This window comes from Brienomyrus brachyistius, chromosome 17, assembly GCF_023856365.1.
Source record: "Brienomyrus brachyistius isolate T26 chromosome 17, BBRACH_0.4, whole genome shotgun sequence".
In the NCBI taxonomy this organism is placed as follows: domain Eukaryota; kingdom Metazoa; phylum Chordata; class Actinopteri; order Osteoglossiformes; family Mormyridae; genus Brienomyrus; species Brienomyrus brachyistius.
This window is the reverse complement of record NC_064549.1, coordinates 17,581,562-17,599,068: the sequence shown is the minus strand read 5'-3', so window position 1 is coordinate 17,599,068 and position 17,507 is coordinate 17,581,562. Positions and strand designations below refer to the sequence as shown.

General features: G+C 41.5%; 2 protein-coding genes across 2 annotated transcripts in view; one reads left to right on the top strand and one right to left on the bottom strand.

Moving 5' to 3' along the window:
• The first annotated feature begins 3,709 nt into the window (after positions 1-3,709).
• On the top strand, positions 3,710-7,212 carry LOC125711701 (uncharacterized). Its single transcript, XM_048980907.1, has 2 exons — positions 3,710-4,011; positions 5,433-7,212. The coding sequence occupies exons 1-2, from the start codon at positions 4,004-4,006 to the stop codon at positions 6,202-6,204; spliced, it is 780 nt and encodes a 259-aa protein (XP_048836864.1). The 5' UTR covers positions 3,710-4,003; the 3' UTR covers positions 6,205-7,212.
• Positions 7,213-14,708: 7,496 nt separating this feature from the next.
• The window catches only part of LOC125711692 (flotillin-2a-like), a 33,893-nt gene continuing 31,094 nt past the window's right edge, over positions 14,709-17,507 (bottom strand). Inside the window, exon 11 of the mRNA XM_048980897.1 lies at positions 14,709-17,401. Within this exon, the coding sequence (XP_048836854.1) occupies positions 17,363-17,401 (39 nt within the window). The 3' untranslated portion in view covers positions 14,709-17,362. The remainder of the gene's footprint in view (positions 17,402-17,507) is intronic.

Genomic DNA, 17,507 nt, shown 5'->3' with positions numbered 1-17,507 from the left:
GCTGTGAGACATGGACGTTATCCAGTGACCAGAGATGAAGACTGGACTCCTTTGGTACTGTGTCTCTTCGGAGAATCCTTGGGTACCACTGGTTTGACTTCGTGTCAAATGAGTGGTTGCTCAGGGAGTCCCGTGTGAGTTAGCTTACCTGCATTGTAAGTGTCAGGTACAGCACTATGACCATGTGGCATGATTCCCTGAGGGTGATCCAGCTCACAGGGTCCCTAATACCCTATTCCAGTGCATTCTCCCCAACCTGACCTGACCTGATCTGAAATTAAGGTAGTGGTCCCAGTTGTAGGTTTACTGACAGACCACTGTAGGTCCTTATCAATGAAGTGTACCATTCTATCAAGACTGAGGATAATAAGTAATATAATTCAAGAGCCATGATAGTACCCTCAAACAGTGATCCTTCTTATTGGTCTGTAACATACAATATTGCCTGCCCAAGAGCCCACTGGAGCAGGCTCTCAGGAAATATGAAAGAGCTTTGTGGGTGGAGATGTGATCTTTCCACATGATTTCAAGTGAAAACATGAAAAGTCATCTTTAAAATGAAGGCTTTCGCTATTGCAAATGTCACACTATTTAAGGTCTCAGGGAGTCTAGGGGAAGCACAAATATATAGTGCTTATAGCTGTGTCTCACATAAAAAGGTTGTGCATACTCTGCTCATATTGTTAAAAATGGAGTAACACTTTGCCATGAATTTTTAATTTTAGTATGAGCCCATATAGTTAAGTCTTGACTGTTTACACGTAAACACTTAAAAAAGATATAGTTGAGGTTCTGGATTCAGTCTCCTGCATTTTCTCCCTAACCCCCTCAAAGAATTTCTTTGCAGGGATTAATTCAGTCTGTTTTAACAACATATAAAAAGACCAGATGAGTTAGGAGCAACACTTTACTTGAGGGGGCACAAATAATGTAGTAGTACATACATCCATCTATTTTCCAAACCGCTTATCTTACTGGGTCGCAAGGGGTCCGGAGCCTATCCCAGAAGCAATGGGCACGAGGCAGGGAACAACCCAGGATGGGGGGGCCAGCCCGTCACAAGGCACACACACACCATTCACTCTCACACACACACCTGCGGGCAATTTAGCAACTCCAATTAGCCTCAGCATGTTTTTGGACTGTGAGGGGAAACCCCATGACGACATGGGGAGAATATGTAAACTCCACACACATGTGACCCAGGCGGAGACTCGAACCCGGGTCCCAGAGGTGAGAGGCAACAGAGCTAACCAGTGCACCTATCACAGTTCGCTGGTTAAAGCGGGTAGTGCGCACGGGCTGACAAGCGGGCAGGAAGCAGGCGGAGTACGGGGGGAAAACGGGGATTTATTCGGGATCGGGACGGAGCAGACAGCACTAAGACTAACTAACATCAATGACGGACCAGAAACTAAGGCAAGATGCATGTACTGAAATAGACGAGACTGGGCAAAAATAAGTGGACACAGCTGGGCAAGATCAGGGAAGCACATGTGGGTAATCAGGGGGCGTGGCACACACGAGGATCATAAGAGCCGGGCATGACAGCACCACCATGCCGCCCCTGAAGTAGTACACTCTTACTTAATTTATTAATTAACCAGAAAGTATTAGTTATATACTGATCCCACGTTCGTTCATTCTTAATCATGACAGTTACTGTATTTGTCATGATTTGTACTTGAGTAGTTACTTAGTTATTACTGAGTAATGTATATTTGAACAATATAAAATATAATAATACATGTACTATAAATCAACAAACCATTGTCCTTTCCTTTTATCCACTGCAGGGCTGCAGAAAGCAGCATACAGAGGAAATGCCTTGGGCGGGATGGTAGCCCGGATCAGGGCTCACATACTGGCTCACATGTGGGCAATGAAGAAGTAGCACTTCACGTGTATGGGAGAAAAACAGCAGCCAGAGGAATCCTATGCAATCTCAGCGAGAATAAACTCCCCAGACCCAGGACTGGGGCAGGAATTGCAGGATTCTCCTCTAGCATTTATTTTGGCATACTGTATTTATTGCTATTATCCTTGGTACATTTTTATATTTGCCAATAATTGAAATTGAAATAAACATGATTATTATTCATCCATCCTCGTACCACATATCCTGGAGACGAGGGCCTGGAGCTTATCCCAGGTAGCATAGGACACAATGGTATACTTTTGGATGGGATGCCAGTCCATTGCAGGGAATGCACTCACTCATACACTGTGGGCAATGTAGAGATGACGGTCTATTATTATTAGGATACCTATAGTTTTTGGTATTTTTCACTATTATTATGCTTTTTGCCATGGGGGTCTATGGCAGCCCATAGAACTGATTGGCAACTTTTTTGAAATTTGGCACATCGATAGTCAGTTCCATCTATTCATACCAAATTTGGGTTCAATCCATCCATCACTCTAGCGCCACCCTCAGGCCAAATTTCAAGAAATGTTTTTGCCTTATTCTCTTTCTTATCATTGTATGATTATGCTATTTACTATTAAGTATTAGCATTACCTGTCTTGGTGACATCCCATAATACAGACCTGATGACCTGATCACATATAAAACACTTCCCACGCAGCGCATTATGCTTTATTATCTATTTATTATTCAAACATCAAACTTTGATGACGTCAATGTATATCCCTGACATAAATCACTCACATGAAGCTATGGACGTCATACTTAACTAGCTGACGTTTTAGTATTTTATATAGCATGATGGGTGCAAATCTAACTTAGTGTATAACTTAGTTTCGGCAGTGGTTTTGATATATTGAGTCCATCGTCATGATCCCACAGTTAGCGGAAGCGAAAATAGTGTAATTAGTACAAGTACTAAAGAAATGTAATGTAATACCGAACAGCTTTCAAAAAGGCGGTACCGCAATACCTTTTCGGCACCGGTATCCCGCGCAGCATCAGTCTGCCTGAGATATTTGATAAAGTGTGGATATTCCTATACGTGCAGCACGAATAAATAAAAATCTCTGCTTTGTATACCTGATAAATCTGTGTTTGTCATCATACTCAAAACCGCCCCAAATAAGCCACGAAATTAACCATGAATTCTACCCTACTGTGGTACACAGCTTTGCTTCTTATGTTTCTTCCACACAAAAAGTTGCAGGTTGATGACAAAACGTGCTCGCGTCCGGACCAGTAAGTGCAACAGGGGGGCGGGGCGATCGTGCTCGGTTACAGTATAAGGCAGCCGGGCCCAGTGTGGTACGCGCTTAGTGTGATTACAGGTTCTTATGGGAAGCTTGTGTGACGTATAACCTTGTTCGTGTCAGGTTTCCGGCTGGTTGCGAGCGCGATCTCACTGGCAGGAAACAGGCGAGCGAGCAAGGAGCAGGCAGGCAGAACACAGGGAAACTGGGATTTATTAGCACTAAAACGGGACGACGCACGAACATCGACTAACATCAATGATGGACCAGGAACGAAGGCAAGACATGGACTGAAATAGACAGGACTGGGCGAAAATAATCGGACACAGCTGGGGTACAATCAGGGAAGCACACGTGGATAATCAGGGGGGCGTGGCACATACGAGGATCGTACGAGCTGGGCGTGACAGTTCTACATACTGATCACTATGTATCGCGATACAACAGTTTGAAATGTTACCAAAATGCCATTTTATGTTTCCCATATTAAACAAGTTACCTTGCATAGTGCTTTGGGGAGAGACAGACTCCAAGAGTGCAGTTCATTTCACGTGTCTCTAAGTCATTGTCTGATATTATCCAGAGCTGAATGTGTGATTCATGCTTACTACTATACTCTTGCTTTGCAGTTCTTACACAACTTTTTTTCTTATTTACTTCTAAAAGTAAATAAAAACTTATAAAACTGTCATTATTATATAACAACTATACGTATTATGATGTTATTATTTAATTATGTTGTTGCTTGGTTACATTTGACGCCTCGGCACGTGGGAAGCTACCGGTTTGAAAGACGCGGCTTCACTTGCTTTTCTGCACCAAGATGGCAAGGTACGTAGCATTTCTGCTCCCATTTTATCGTATAACTTATCTTATTATTTAGTATCTGTCTTTGTATGTACAGTGGTACCTCGACCCACGAACAGTCCTGTTCACGAATAAATCGGGTTACGAACCAGATGTTCCAAAATGTTTTGTACCGGTTGTCGAACCGTGTTTCGCGCCGCGAACACACAAACGTCCCCAAAAGGGTCCAATGAAAGCTCCCCAAAGAACCACCCGAAACGCGAAGAAATGTCCAGTATAATAAAAAAAAAATCACATTTTCGAAATTTACGAATTTATTTAATTTAGCATTTGTTAGCATGTAAATGTATGCTCTCAGTTATATGTGCACAATCTGTCATAATTTGATTGTACGGTAGGGGGTGTTGAGTTGTACTGCGCGTGCTCGAAGTGTATATATGTATGTATAGAGTGACCTAAAGAGAAAGACGGCGATATGTCCTAGTTCATGGTGAATAACGTGTTGTGTGAACTTATTTTTCCATTTATAAATCCTCTATTATTGTTAGTCTTCTCCCGATTTTCTTACCGCAATACCGACAGTTTGACGTGCCAACAGCATTATTTGTTGTAAGTAAGGTTATTTTAATTTAAGTCTATATTCTTGGTCGCGTTCTCCCCATGTCGTCGTGGAGTTTCCTCCGGGTACTTGCTAAATTGCCCGTAGGAGTGCATGTGTGAGTGAATGGTGTGTGAGTGTGCCCTGCAATGTGCTGGCCCCCCATCCTCGATTTTCCCCTGCCTCGTGCCCATTGCTTCCGGGATAGGCTCCGGACCCCCCGCAACCCAGTAGGAGAAGCGGTTTGGAAAATGGATGGATGGATTCTTGGTCACAGAAAAATGTTAAAAATTGAAAAAATGCAGCGTTTCTGAGGTTTAAACATATTGAACATAATACATATTTACATTATTTTAAATGGGAGAAATTGATTGAGGTCACGCACTTTTCAGGTCAGGAACTAAGTTCGTGAGCCGAGGTATGACTGTATATTGAAATATGTTTGTGTAAAATTCAGTATATTGTTTGGATTATATTTAAATTTCATGTGCAGGTTAGTTAGTGTCATATGCAGGGTTGCCAACCCTCACTCAAGATGTCTTGTAGTCAATCTTTTTTGTTCCATTATAAACCTAAAATTAGCTCCATCAAAAGTGTTGGGGTAGTCTGCAAACCCTCCAGACTATTTACAAGGTAGTAAGACTGTTACACATATGGAGATGAATGTGCAGACTTGTCTGGAATTGAAAATCTCACGCCAGCCAACTGACCAAAGATGGCAGCTCTGCCTGTGCAGTAATGCGGTTGTTGATTGGGAAGGTGTGGGTCAGTGCAGAAGTGTAGTCCACGTGTCAGGAGTGACTGACAGCTCCATTGCATTGCCTGTATGTTGTTTTTCCTCATTCAGAATCAGACGAATGGAGAAAGCTGTTTGCTGGAGCGACGACAGATACTGGGCAACTTGGGACAAGTGGGGAGAGGTGATTGACTGGGGAGATGAGAAAGAGCTGTGCTCCCCAGCAGAATCACCTTCTGACCAGGCTGACAGTTCCACTGAGTCACACTCCCGAAGGCGAATTGCCAAGGCAGTTAGCTGGACGGATGATGCATATTGGGCAGCCTGGGACAAGTGGGAAGAGATCATCTGCTGGAGTGATGAAGAGGAGTGCTCCCAAGTAACTCCACCCACCAGCCAACTTGGGAGGGATAAAGGGATAGATGTGCATGGGTTGGAGGCTTTTGTAATAAATAACAGGACAATCTCCATAAAGCCTGTAGACGACCATCGAGACAGTCTGAATATAGGAGCTGTGCTGGTAGACCTCTGCCAGTTTGATCTTGAATATTTAGATCAAAGTAACGTTCATTTTGAAATTGTACAAGTACAAATTGGAGAAGTCGAAGTGGGGGAGACTAGAGAAAAGGTTTTTGAAAAAGCATTTGAATTGGAAATTGTGGATGTGGCAGTAGAAGTTATAAACAGTGAATTCCAGCTAAATGCTATCAATTTGGACATTGTTGAAACTAAGGTGGACAAATTATTATTGGAAGAATTGATCGTTGGCGATTTAGAAGCAAGCAATGTGAAGGTATCAGCATCAAATGGCAATGTGGTGAAGGTACCCTTACAATCAATTCATGGGAAACAGCAGATGAACAGAAGGACCAGGCAACCTTAGACCGTACTGTCTGGTGGTTGACTCATGGCAACTGGACTTGTCTCTGAAAGGTAGAAACGTTTCGCTGCTCATCCAAGGAGCTTCTTCAGACTGATGGAGGTTGTAAGTGTCCACATATTTATCCTCCTGGGTAAGTAGTCTAAGGGGGCTCGTTGAGTGAAACAAAGGGGGGGGGGAGTTGCGGGTAGATGTAACCATCACACCTTAGCAGTCCCTCCTACTCCAATAGAGTGGGTCGTTAAGGGTGGTTCACCTGGTGGAGGTGTGAATTGGGTCTGATTTTCTCCTGGGAATTATTTTTGTTTTGGCAAAGGATGAGAGGGCCGCAGGTTAAATTGGAGACAGGTTGTGCCTAATGCCTAAGGGGTCTGGCCCTCCTGGCTCTGTCGGGCCCTTGCTGGGGGGTGGGGGGGCCCTTGGATCTCTGAGCCCAGTCTTCCCTGGTGTGGCCGGCCGCCGTGCGGAGCCTGCGGGCTCGCCGCCACGGCCCCCTGCGGCTCCAGCACTGTGGCTGCCGGATGGCCTCCCTCCGGAGCTCTCCTCTGCCCTTTTCTGGGTGAGGGCTGCAATACTCCCTGCGGTGGTCCTCCGGGGGCTCCCATGCCCTTGGGGGGCCTCTGGATGTCTGGGGTCCGGGCCACCTCCATGTCTGCTTCATGTCCTGAGGGATGGGGCTGTGGCTCCCCACACACACTACTAGACATTTCCATGGTGAAACCTTTTGAACACCAGCACGCTCACACACACAGGTGTGCACACAGGTGTACAAACTGGTACTCACAGACACACTCTGTCGTAATCGGCTGTTGCTTCTTAACATGTTCATTGTGATTCGTACAGATGTTGGTTATTGTTTTCTCTCATCAGCAGGTATTGAAGCGGATTATCTGTTTTTTTTTCTTTCCTCTTTTCCCTCCCTCCTCTATTTCCCTTCTCCATTTTCGTCCTCCTTTCGCCCTCTCTCTCCCTCTCTTGAGGAAACAAGTAAAAATAAATAAATAAATAAATAAATAGAAATAAAGTAGTCCTCCGCAGAGGGGGGGTGGTGGAGGGAAAAACAAAAAAAAAAAGCTTGTGACCCACCGACTGATTTCTTATTTGATTACTGTTATTCCTTGTTTTGTTTTTGACCCCTCGTGGTCTGCTTTTGTTTTATTAGTGTCTCTAGTGTTTTTCCCCTTTCCTCCTTTGAATCCCTGAGTGAGTCGTCCACTCTCTGTTTCTGCTTGCTCCATGCCACGCTGTCGCTCTCAATCCGCCCTGGACCTGTGACAGTATTTCTGTTTTTGCTTTTGTTTGGACGTACTGAGTTTAGGATACCTAGCTTAGAAGCAGTAGTTTAGCCTGTCATGTGTAACGTTGTTCAATGCGCTGATATCAGTATTATATCACAGTACCAGAAACCTAAAATTGTACATTTTGTTTTCTTTTTCCCATTTTAAGAAATTTCCATGTAGTGGATGTACTGAATCTGCATTTAGGGGAGAGACAGTCAGTCATTTCATGTGTCTATTGTGCAGAGCAGTTACATAGATGGAAATTGCTGCTGCCCACCTCTAGCTAATACATAGGGCAGCAGAAGTGAGATATGGTGTTAGTTTAGCTTTAAACTGAATGAAAACAGTGACCACACAGACCTGCCAGCACCAGTATGCAAACACTGCTACAAGTGTGGGGGGGGGGGGGGGCATCTCTTTAAAGATGCAGACCTGCCAAGTCTCCCGTATTTCTCAGGAGTCGCACTCATCTGGAATGATTCTTTCACACTCCTACAAGCCCTTTGTTTTCCCACACATCCATGTTTGTTTTACCCTAAAAAATGTTTAAAAAGTTTTGTCATTTTAGTACACCTCTGTTACATCTGTACAGCACTGGTAAAATCACCTACAGATTAAGCTTTAAAACATTTCTCCAGCATAATTCTTTATGGCTAATCATGGTTTGCTGTTGAATTCTGTAGAATCTTTAGTCTTTGTAGAAGTGCAGTGTTAATTTTCTTCTTCTTCAGCCAAATCTTGCCTGAACAATTCAATGGACACAATTGTGAAAGTCCCTCTTTTAATCAAAGGCAAGTTTGCAAACAACAATAGTATGCAATTACTGCATACAAATGTTCAATGTTTTGCAGACATCTAATTAGAAAATAAATGCATTTATGCTTTAAATGATCTTTTTGTTGTCTTCAATCATTTCAACAGGTGAAAATGACCTGAAATCAATGAGTTTGAGCACTGGACACTACATTCCGTGTTTGTGTAAAGTCATGTTTAGCGTACATGCGAGTTCATTCCTATCCTTTTCCCCAGAGACAAAAAGTAGGCTAGGCTAATGGGAAAAAACACACAAATATATAGACCTAATGTCAGTGTATTATTCATTTGGTTTTGTAATACCTGAGACCAAATTAAACATAATCTGTGTATTTAATGGATCTATGTGCTATTGCTACTGGTTTAATTGATAAATAGGCCTTTTCCCAAGCAATTGAATATTTAAATGGGAATATTTTACATTATTAATTTAGCTTTAATCATGAAGTACCAAGCTTGATATCAATCTATGTCTAATGTGACATATTCAGGACATGTAAAGTCTATACACATAGGCACAGACTATGGCTGGGATTCGTGTGGCCTACCCTGGAGATGGGAGGCCAACACTGCATGGTATATATTCTTTAAATTTATTTAATATTAGTTACATAATTACTCATATAGACCATGTTAATACTTAATAGTGCATGTAAACAAAATTATATTCTCATTTGACATTAATGTGTGAAGTGCATGTAAGTATGGAATATCCATCCATTGTCTGTAGCACTTATCCTATTCAAGGTCAAAGCCAGAAGCTATGGATGCAAGACTGGGACAACAGGAGCTGACCCTGACAGGAAGCTCATCTCATAATGATATTCCCCACACCGTGCTACTTCTTGCAGAGCTTTGCTGGGGTAGGTGGTGTGGCTATCATACCAGCCGGCGACGCATCCAGTTAGGATGCTCTTGATGATACAGTTATAAAGTGTCCTGAGGATAAGGGGACTTGTGCCACACCTTTTAGCTCGTCGGAGGTAGAAGGGCCACTGCTATGCATTTTAATTTTTCCCAATATGATAAATGTAGCGTGGGAAAAGTAACCATATTGTTTCAAAAAAGGGGATAGAAGTACAGTTGAGGCCAAAATTATTAGCCCCCCTGGAATCATGGAACATTTTCCTAAACTTCTTCCCAAAGTTTGCAACATTGATGAAACTTGATATAATCAAACACCCACCAGTGCTATTTACTAGCTTTTGATACATTTTGTAATATAAAATATATTTTTAGTCTTGCTTTATATCAAATATAGTAAAAAATGGGGTGGTCAAAAATATTAGCCCCATGTTAATGTTTGCTTTCAAAACACACCTACACTAATTAACCAATCAGCTTTGAAACCACACCTGTGCAATAAATTGGCTTCCTAACAACACCTGCAGTCAATTGGCATCCTAACAACACTCAATCAGCATAAAAAGACTCCCAAGGAACAGGGCTCTTGAACACATGAGAGGGACTACTGTTACTGACCATGCCAAAGACAAAGGAAATCAGTCTGGAGCTCAGAAAGAAGATAGCAGAGGCTCATGATAAGGGGCAAGGCTACACTGCCATTTCAAAGCGATTCACAGTGTCTAGAACTGCTGTATGTTGCATCATTGCCAAGTACAAGGAGACAAATTCTGTTAGAAACAAACCTGGCCGTGGCCGTAAGCGCAAGATTTGAAGAACTCTGGAGAGAAAAATAGTCAGAGATGCCAGCAAGGAACCCCGGACATCTGCCAAGATGATTGTTGCTGACCTGGCCTCTTCTGGAGTTGATGTTTCAAGGAACACAGTTGTGAGGGCTCTTCACCGTGGTGGGCTTCACGGCCATCGTCCCAGAAGAACCCCTTTACTCAAAGAGCGGCACATCACAGCCCGACTGAGGTTTGCCCGTGAACATTTGAAATGTAAAGATGATTTTTGGAAGTCTGCTTTGGTCTGATGAGACTAAACTGGAACTGTTTGGGCACATGGATGTTGCTTATGTTTGGCGAAGAAAGGGACAGGCCTTCAACCCTAGGAACACAGTTGCCACAGTTAAACATGGTGGTGGGAGCATCATGCTGTGGGGCTGTTTTGCAGCCTCAGGCACAGGGAGCCTTGTTCGGGTGCATGGCATCATGAAAAAAGAAAATTATGTTGACATTCTGTGGGAGAATATGCAGGAATCTGCTCGTAGTCTAGGCTTAGGTCGTCACTGGGTCTTCCAACAAGACAATGACCCAAACCATACATCAAAATTAGTTCAACAGTTTTTCAAGGATACCAAAACCAAGATCTTGGAGTGGACCTCAGAGCCCAGACCTCAATCCCATTGAGAATCTGTGGCGAGTGCTCAAAGTGAATGTCCATGCTCGGAAACCACGCAATTTGGACCAGCTAGAACAATTTGCAATGGAGGAATGCACCAAAATCCCTCAGGAGACCTGTGCTAATCTAGTAAAGACCTACTCTAATAGATTGTTGTCAGTTATGGCTCAAAAAGAGTAGAGTATTGACTATTAATGGGCATGGGGCTAATATTTTTGACCACCCCATTTTTTACTATATTTGATATAAAGCAAGACTAAAAATATATTTTATATTACAAAATGTATCAAAAGCTAGTAAATAGCACTGGTGGGTGTTTGATTATATCAAGTTTCATCAATGTTGCAAACTTTGGGAAGAAGTTTAGGAAAATGTTCCATGATTCCAAGGGGGCTAATAATTTTGGCCTCAACTGTAATTTGTCTAACTATAGGCCAATCAGTCTAACTTGTATAACTGGTAAAGTTATGGAGGCTATAATCAAGGAGAAAATGGTAGATTACCTGGACTCCAATAACCTTTTGCGGGATAGCCAGCATGGATTTAGGAGAGGTAGATCCTGTTTAACGAATCTGTTGGAGTTTTTTGAGGAAGCTACTCAGGAAGTTGATGATAAGAAGGCCTATGATGTCATCTACTTAGATTTCCAAAAGGCTTTTGATGTCCCCCACAAGAGGCTCCTACTTAAACTCAAAGCGACAGGTATTTTAGGTACCGTAGCGACCTGGATTGATAACTGGTTAACAGATAGGAAACAGCGAGTAGTTATAAGAGGCACAATGTCACAGTGGGCCTGCGTTCATAGTGGGGTACTGCAGGGTTCAATTTTAGGACCACTATTGTTCTTAATTTACATAAATGATATGGATACCAATATATACAGTAAACTGGTGAAATTTGCAGATGACACCAAGGTGGGTGGTGTAGCAGATACTGAATTAGCGGCTCAGCAGCTACAGCGGGATCTTGCTTTTATTAGTGACTGGGCCGATACCTGGCAGATGAAATTTAACGTCGATAAATGTAAGGTACTCCATCTAGGGAGCAGAAATATAAAGTACAGGTATTTCATGGGTGTCACTGAAATAAAGGTAGCTGATCATGAGAAAGACCTTGGTGTGTATGTTGATGCTTCCATGTCCTATTCTCGCCAGTGTGGGGAAGCAATAAAAAAGGCCAATAGGATGTTGGGGTATATCTCCAGGTGTGTGGAGTATAAGTCAAGGGAGGTAATGCTAAGATTATACAATTCCTTGGTGAGACCTCACCTAGAATATTGTGTGCAGGTTTGGTCATCATATCTTATAAAGGACATTGTGGCCTTAGAAAAGGTGCAGCGTAGGGCCACAAAAATGATTCCTGGTCTTAGAGGAATGTCATACGAGGAACGGTTACTTGAGCTAAATCTGTTCAGTCTCAAGCAAAGGAGACTGAGGAGGGACATGATCCAGGTATATAAGATTCTAACAGGTTTGGATGCTGTTCAACTAAATAGTTACTTCAGCATTAGTTTAAATACACAAACTCGTGGCCATAGGTGGAAATTAGCGGGAGAACATTTCAAGCTGGATTTAAGGAAGCACTTCTTTACACAGCGCGTAGTCAGAGTATGGAATAGCCTTCCTGATAATGTAGTGCAAGCTGAATCCTTGGGTTCCTTTAAATCAGAGCTAGATAAGATTTTAACGACTCTGAGCTATTAGTTTAGTTCTCCCCAAGCGAGCTTGATGGGCCGAATGGCCTCCTCTCGTTTGTATAGTTCTTATATTCTTATGTTCTTATATAAGTTTACATGGGCTTCTACAGGGGGTTAAGTATCCATCCATCCATTTTCTGAAGCCACTTAATTCCAACTGGGGTTGCCTGGGGACTGGAATCTATCCCAAGAACACTGGGCACAAGTAGGAACCAACCCTGGGGAATCACCAACACACCACAGGGTGCACACACAACTACAGGACCAATTTAGACACCATTCAACCCCTCTTGCATGCTTTTGGACCGTGGGAGGAAACTACAGCGCCTGGTGAAAACTCACACAAACAGAGGGAGAGCGTGCAAACTCCACGCAGAAAGGACTTGGGATTGAACACAGGACCTTCTTGCTGTAAGGCAGCAGGGCAAACCACTGCGCCACCATGCTGCCCCAGTGTTAAGTATGATAAGTAATATAATAAATGTCATAGCTTAGCTATAGATATGCATAAAATGTACGGACAGACGATATAAACATGTTGTTACTGGTTCATAATCATAGTGAGAATATCTTATTGTTATGCAAACGTTAGTGTTTCCTTTGTTTCTGGTTTGTGTCTTCAGGATCTCCAGGGCAGCTTGTGGACAAACAGGAGGTGACGCCTATGAAAGGAGACACTGTCAGTATTCAGTGTCACTATACTGACATTTACATTGACATGATGTGGTGTAGGATGGGCAGGGGCTCCTGTGTAGGGAATTCTGGGAGTTTGGATGGGAGGCCTGTGGAGCTCAGCGATGAAAGAGTTAATAAAGTACTCAGCATCACAATGAGGCGACTGGAGAGGATGGACACGGGCTGGTACCTGTGTGTGGCAGGAAACCTGCAGACACTCCTTCATATTAAAGTAAATCCAGAACCACACACAGCACTGAATGTAAGTAATTAATTAAAATATGTGAGTCGTTTATACTCTATTAAAAATAAATAAAGGCTAAATGGATCCCAAATCTTTCCCTCGTGAAGGAGGTTCGCGCATTTTTGTGGGAAGAATCCGTTTGGGGGAGGGGGGGTACACTGTATTCACTGGGATATTACCAACAAGCACCAGGGTGAACAAAATACTCAGCTAAAGTCAGAGCAAAGCTAAAAAGAATGAAATTAAGCAGTTTTAGCTGACTTTAGCGGACATTCTTATAATAAACTCATTTCTTACTGGTATTATACTTGATATATGAAGTATGTTAAAACCCCTTGGCCTAGATTTGTGATCTTTCATTCCTCTGAATCCTTTGGTCATCCCGATTCAAATTCATCCATTGCCGTTAATTTCCTTATTGGATTTTCTGTCATTTTGAATTTTTCAGAAAACCTACTTTTGTGAACTTGTCCTAGGCAGTTGATCCAATCACCAACAAACTTCGTGTGCATGATCTACAATATAGGGGACCAAAAGGTATTCAAAGAATCATGCTATATCAAATGCTATGGCCACTGTCGTCCAAAGAATTTGATGACAAAGCCACTATACAGGATGTGTGGCCATATCTCAACAAAACTTTGATTGGTTAAAATTAATTTGATGACTGGACTTGGGGTCCAATTCTGAGGAATAAGAACAAAAATGGTGTCATTCCACCACTAGGTGGCGTTGCAATAAGTAAACCTGCCTTGTGGCTAATAACTGTTGAATGGATTGACCAAGGGGGGCGGCATGGTGGTGCAGTGGTCAGCACTGTTCCTTCACACCTCTGGGACCCAGGTTCAAATCTCCGCCTTGGTCACATGGTTCGCATGTTTTCCTCATGTCATCGTGGTGTTTTCTCCAGCTACTCTGGTTTCCCCCCACAGTCCAAAAACATGCTGAGCCTAATTGGACTTGCTAAATTACCCGTAGGCGTGCATGTGTGAGTGAATGGTGTGTGAGTGTGCCCTGCGATGGGCTGGTGCCCCATCCTGGGTGTTTTTTGTAGCCTTTTGATCATCTTTATATCTATTCATATACATCGTTTTTAAATGTGCAACAACATGGATTATTTGTGACTGTGAAAGTCATGACAGCCAGCTGATCGCCATATTTATTTGCAAAGCCTTCACTACATAATGTTCGTACCTCAATTCTTTTCATCTTTCCCAGCTAACGGCCTCCAGATTCTGCCAGTAGTACAGAAGTACAGAGCAGCACTTGGTCACACTTTAAAGTGCAGTTCAGTCTTTAAAAAATCAACTAGCTAAAGTGTGATTTTGATGATGTTACCACATGTTATATAAGGAAAAAAAAATTGCAAACAGGTGACATTATATATGTATAAATGCAGAATGTTACGTGCTCAGAGCCAGGCTTGTTTAAAAAACTGATTTTAGATATAAATTTCCCAAGTTACCCAAAATGAATTCATAACAAATGTCACTTGGTGGGAAAAATGGTCTTTTACTGAATTGTAACAGAGGTAGTGAAGAGTATGAAAAGCACTTCAACTGTACATGGAAAGCAGAACACCACAAACATACAATTCACACACTGTTATCAGAGCTTCATTTTCTCTGAAGTAGAGTTTGTGATATTTGAAGACAATTAACAGCTACACAACAAAGACAAATGACCCATATAACTGCATAGAAATGGTATTCCTAAGTAAAGTCCAACTTCACAGTTAAGCTGCATCTGTATTGATAAAACTGATAAACTTTATTACTTCAATGATGCATTGTTCGACTTTATTTGCTCTTCTTGACAAAAAAAGAATGCCCTTTATTTCACTGTGGGAGAAATAAACACAGTAGTATGATACATATATTTAAAAAAATCACACAAACAAAAACATCAGTCCAGTTCCTGAAAATCTGATTTAGAAAAATACACCCCACAATTATGATAAATTTTTTATATATAGATATATAATGCTATATATCAGGGTTCCCCAATTCCAGTCCTGGAGGACCAGTTTGCAAGGACCTACACCTACTAAACCTGGTAATTGGCTGGTGAGCTGAATAAGGTGTTTGAGTATTAAAATCTGGGTGCAGACTAGGCCTCCAGGACTGGAACTGGGGAATCGTGGGGAATTGAAAGTTACCATCACCAAAAATAACTTTTATTTTAAAGTTGAAAAAATGAAATTAATTTGCTCATCAGGATATTCTGTTTGGCAAAGTATTCCAGTACTTGGGTTTTAAATGATCCATCGTAAATCTTTGTCACCAGATGCACAGTAATCATCCCGCTAAAGCAGAACTACACTGTCATCGTATTAAAGGGGTGAGTCTGCACACAGCTTCGGTTGCTCCAGCATCCACAGTGTCATTCTCCCAAGTTACTATACAGCAATTAACAATCACTGACAGCCGCTAGTAATTAAATGCCTAATAACCATCATGTAGTGATTGAAAGTGATTCAGTCTCAGCCATGGCAAATGTAATCTAATGCATAGCTATTTAACAACAATAGTATTCCCAGATTGAGGTGAGTACGAGTACAATCTTTTCATAGCTATTTCCTAGCATGGAGTATGGCGTAAGAGGCAAGTTTATGCATGCAGACAATTGCATATTTCAACTGATATGGGAATGCCACTTTGGGGCCAATGACATTCTGACCTCAGTAAAATTCCGAAAGATATTTTTCAGCCTGGATACTTCTCTCCCGTATAACAGTTCTCCGCTTAACAGCAACAAGTCATACATGATGGTACATAAATGTGATCTGCTGCTGAACTCAGAATTTTCAAGTAACTGCGTGGACCTTTCTACATTACAAATTGATAGGATCAGTGACTGATGAGCTCATTCACAAGTAAAATTGCATTGTTACATCCAGTGTGACAGTGACCACTCAGTACCACACCCCCACATTACTGATGTCTACATGAACTAGCCTTTAATGATTTACCTGGGTCTGAATTATCTTCTGATGAAAGTGCTGCACTTGTTACAGTGTAATTAATTAGATGCATCCCCCTTCTTAATTTACAGATCAGTACCATGCAACTCTCTTCCAAATGACTGAAATAAAACCTGTAGCTTCTCTCTATAGTTATGCTAAGTTTATATTTTAGAATATGAGTACAGTCTATGTCATGACAAGGTAAACAAGATAAATAATGAAAACAGTGCTCCCCTTGGAAATCAATATTAACCATCTATCCATCCATAAACTGATTATCCTCGTCAGGGGTGCAGATTGTCAATGAAAAAGTAGATAATTTTAGCTGAAATGGCAACTTCAGTTCTGAGGTACTATTTAACAACTACTTGCTCATTTGTACCATTTGGTTAATATGGTGACTGTGACTAAGAGTACTTGGGAAATAATGCCAAGGAAATATGTATATAGAAAGTGAAGCCCTCTCAGCTGTTTGTCATACTATTAGTAGTACATAAATAATCCTTTTTGTCAGGAGCTACACATCCATCATAATCACATGACATTTTATGCACATGTTATGGTATTGTGTCTAGTTATTCAAAAAAAGGAAATATATTTGTAGAGAACAGAACAGGTGACAGGAGTGACTACGGAAAACCACAAAGTGTGGGAACTAATACACTTGAAGCCATGTGGATAACAGATATTATAAAACTAACTTCTGTTGCAAGACATAGGAAATAAACATTTAGCAGCTTAGCAATATAATATAAGAAGCTTAATTAGATTAATGTTAGATTAATGTTAGTATATTCCTGTCAACTGCTACCCTTTGTATTCTCAAATAAAAGCAATATTGTTATAGTAACAATGACTCCTGAGACTTTTCTTCACATTAGTAGCCTATGATAAGTTTAATAAAAGTAACAATAGATCTAACATTTACAGTAGCATACACACACCTTCTTAAACATTAAGACTGACATTACTGAACTTAAATATGTACTGATGGTTTGTCAAGTTTGTTTATCCATTCATCAAAAAAAAAAATACAAAAGTGGGCATCAGTACATGAAGATGTCCTGTTCCTCCCAAAATGAAGGCACTAGAGGTCCTGAATGATTGTTTCTTTAGTAGACCATCTGTGTGTGTGTGTGCAGTAAAGTAGACCCAGTGGAGAAGGATAATTGTGGTGTATTTCATGCCTGAGCGCTGCTCATCTTCTGCAACAAGGGAATCTGTATCGAAATACAAAAAATTAACAAGTAATAACAAAATCTCCTTCATGCTTACCAAATGTAGACCTGAAATCACTGTCTACAATTAACGTTATACATCCAGCAA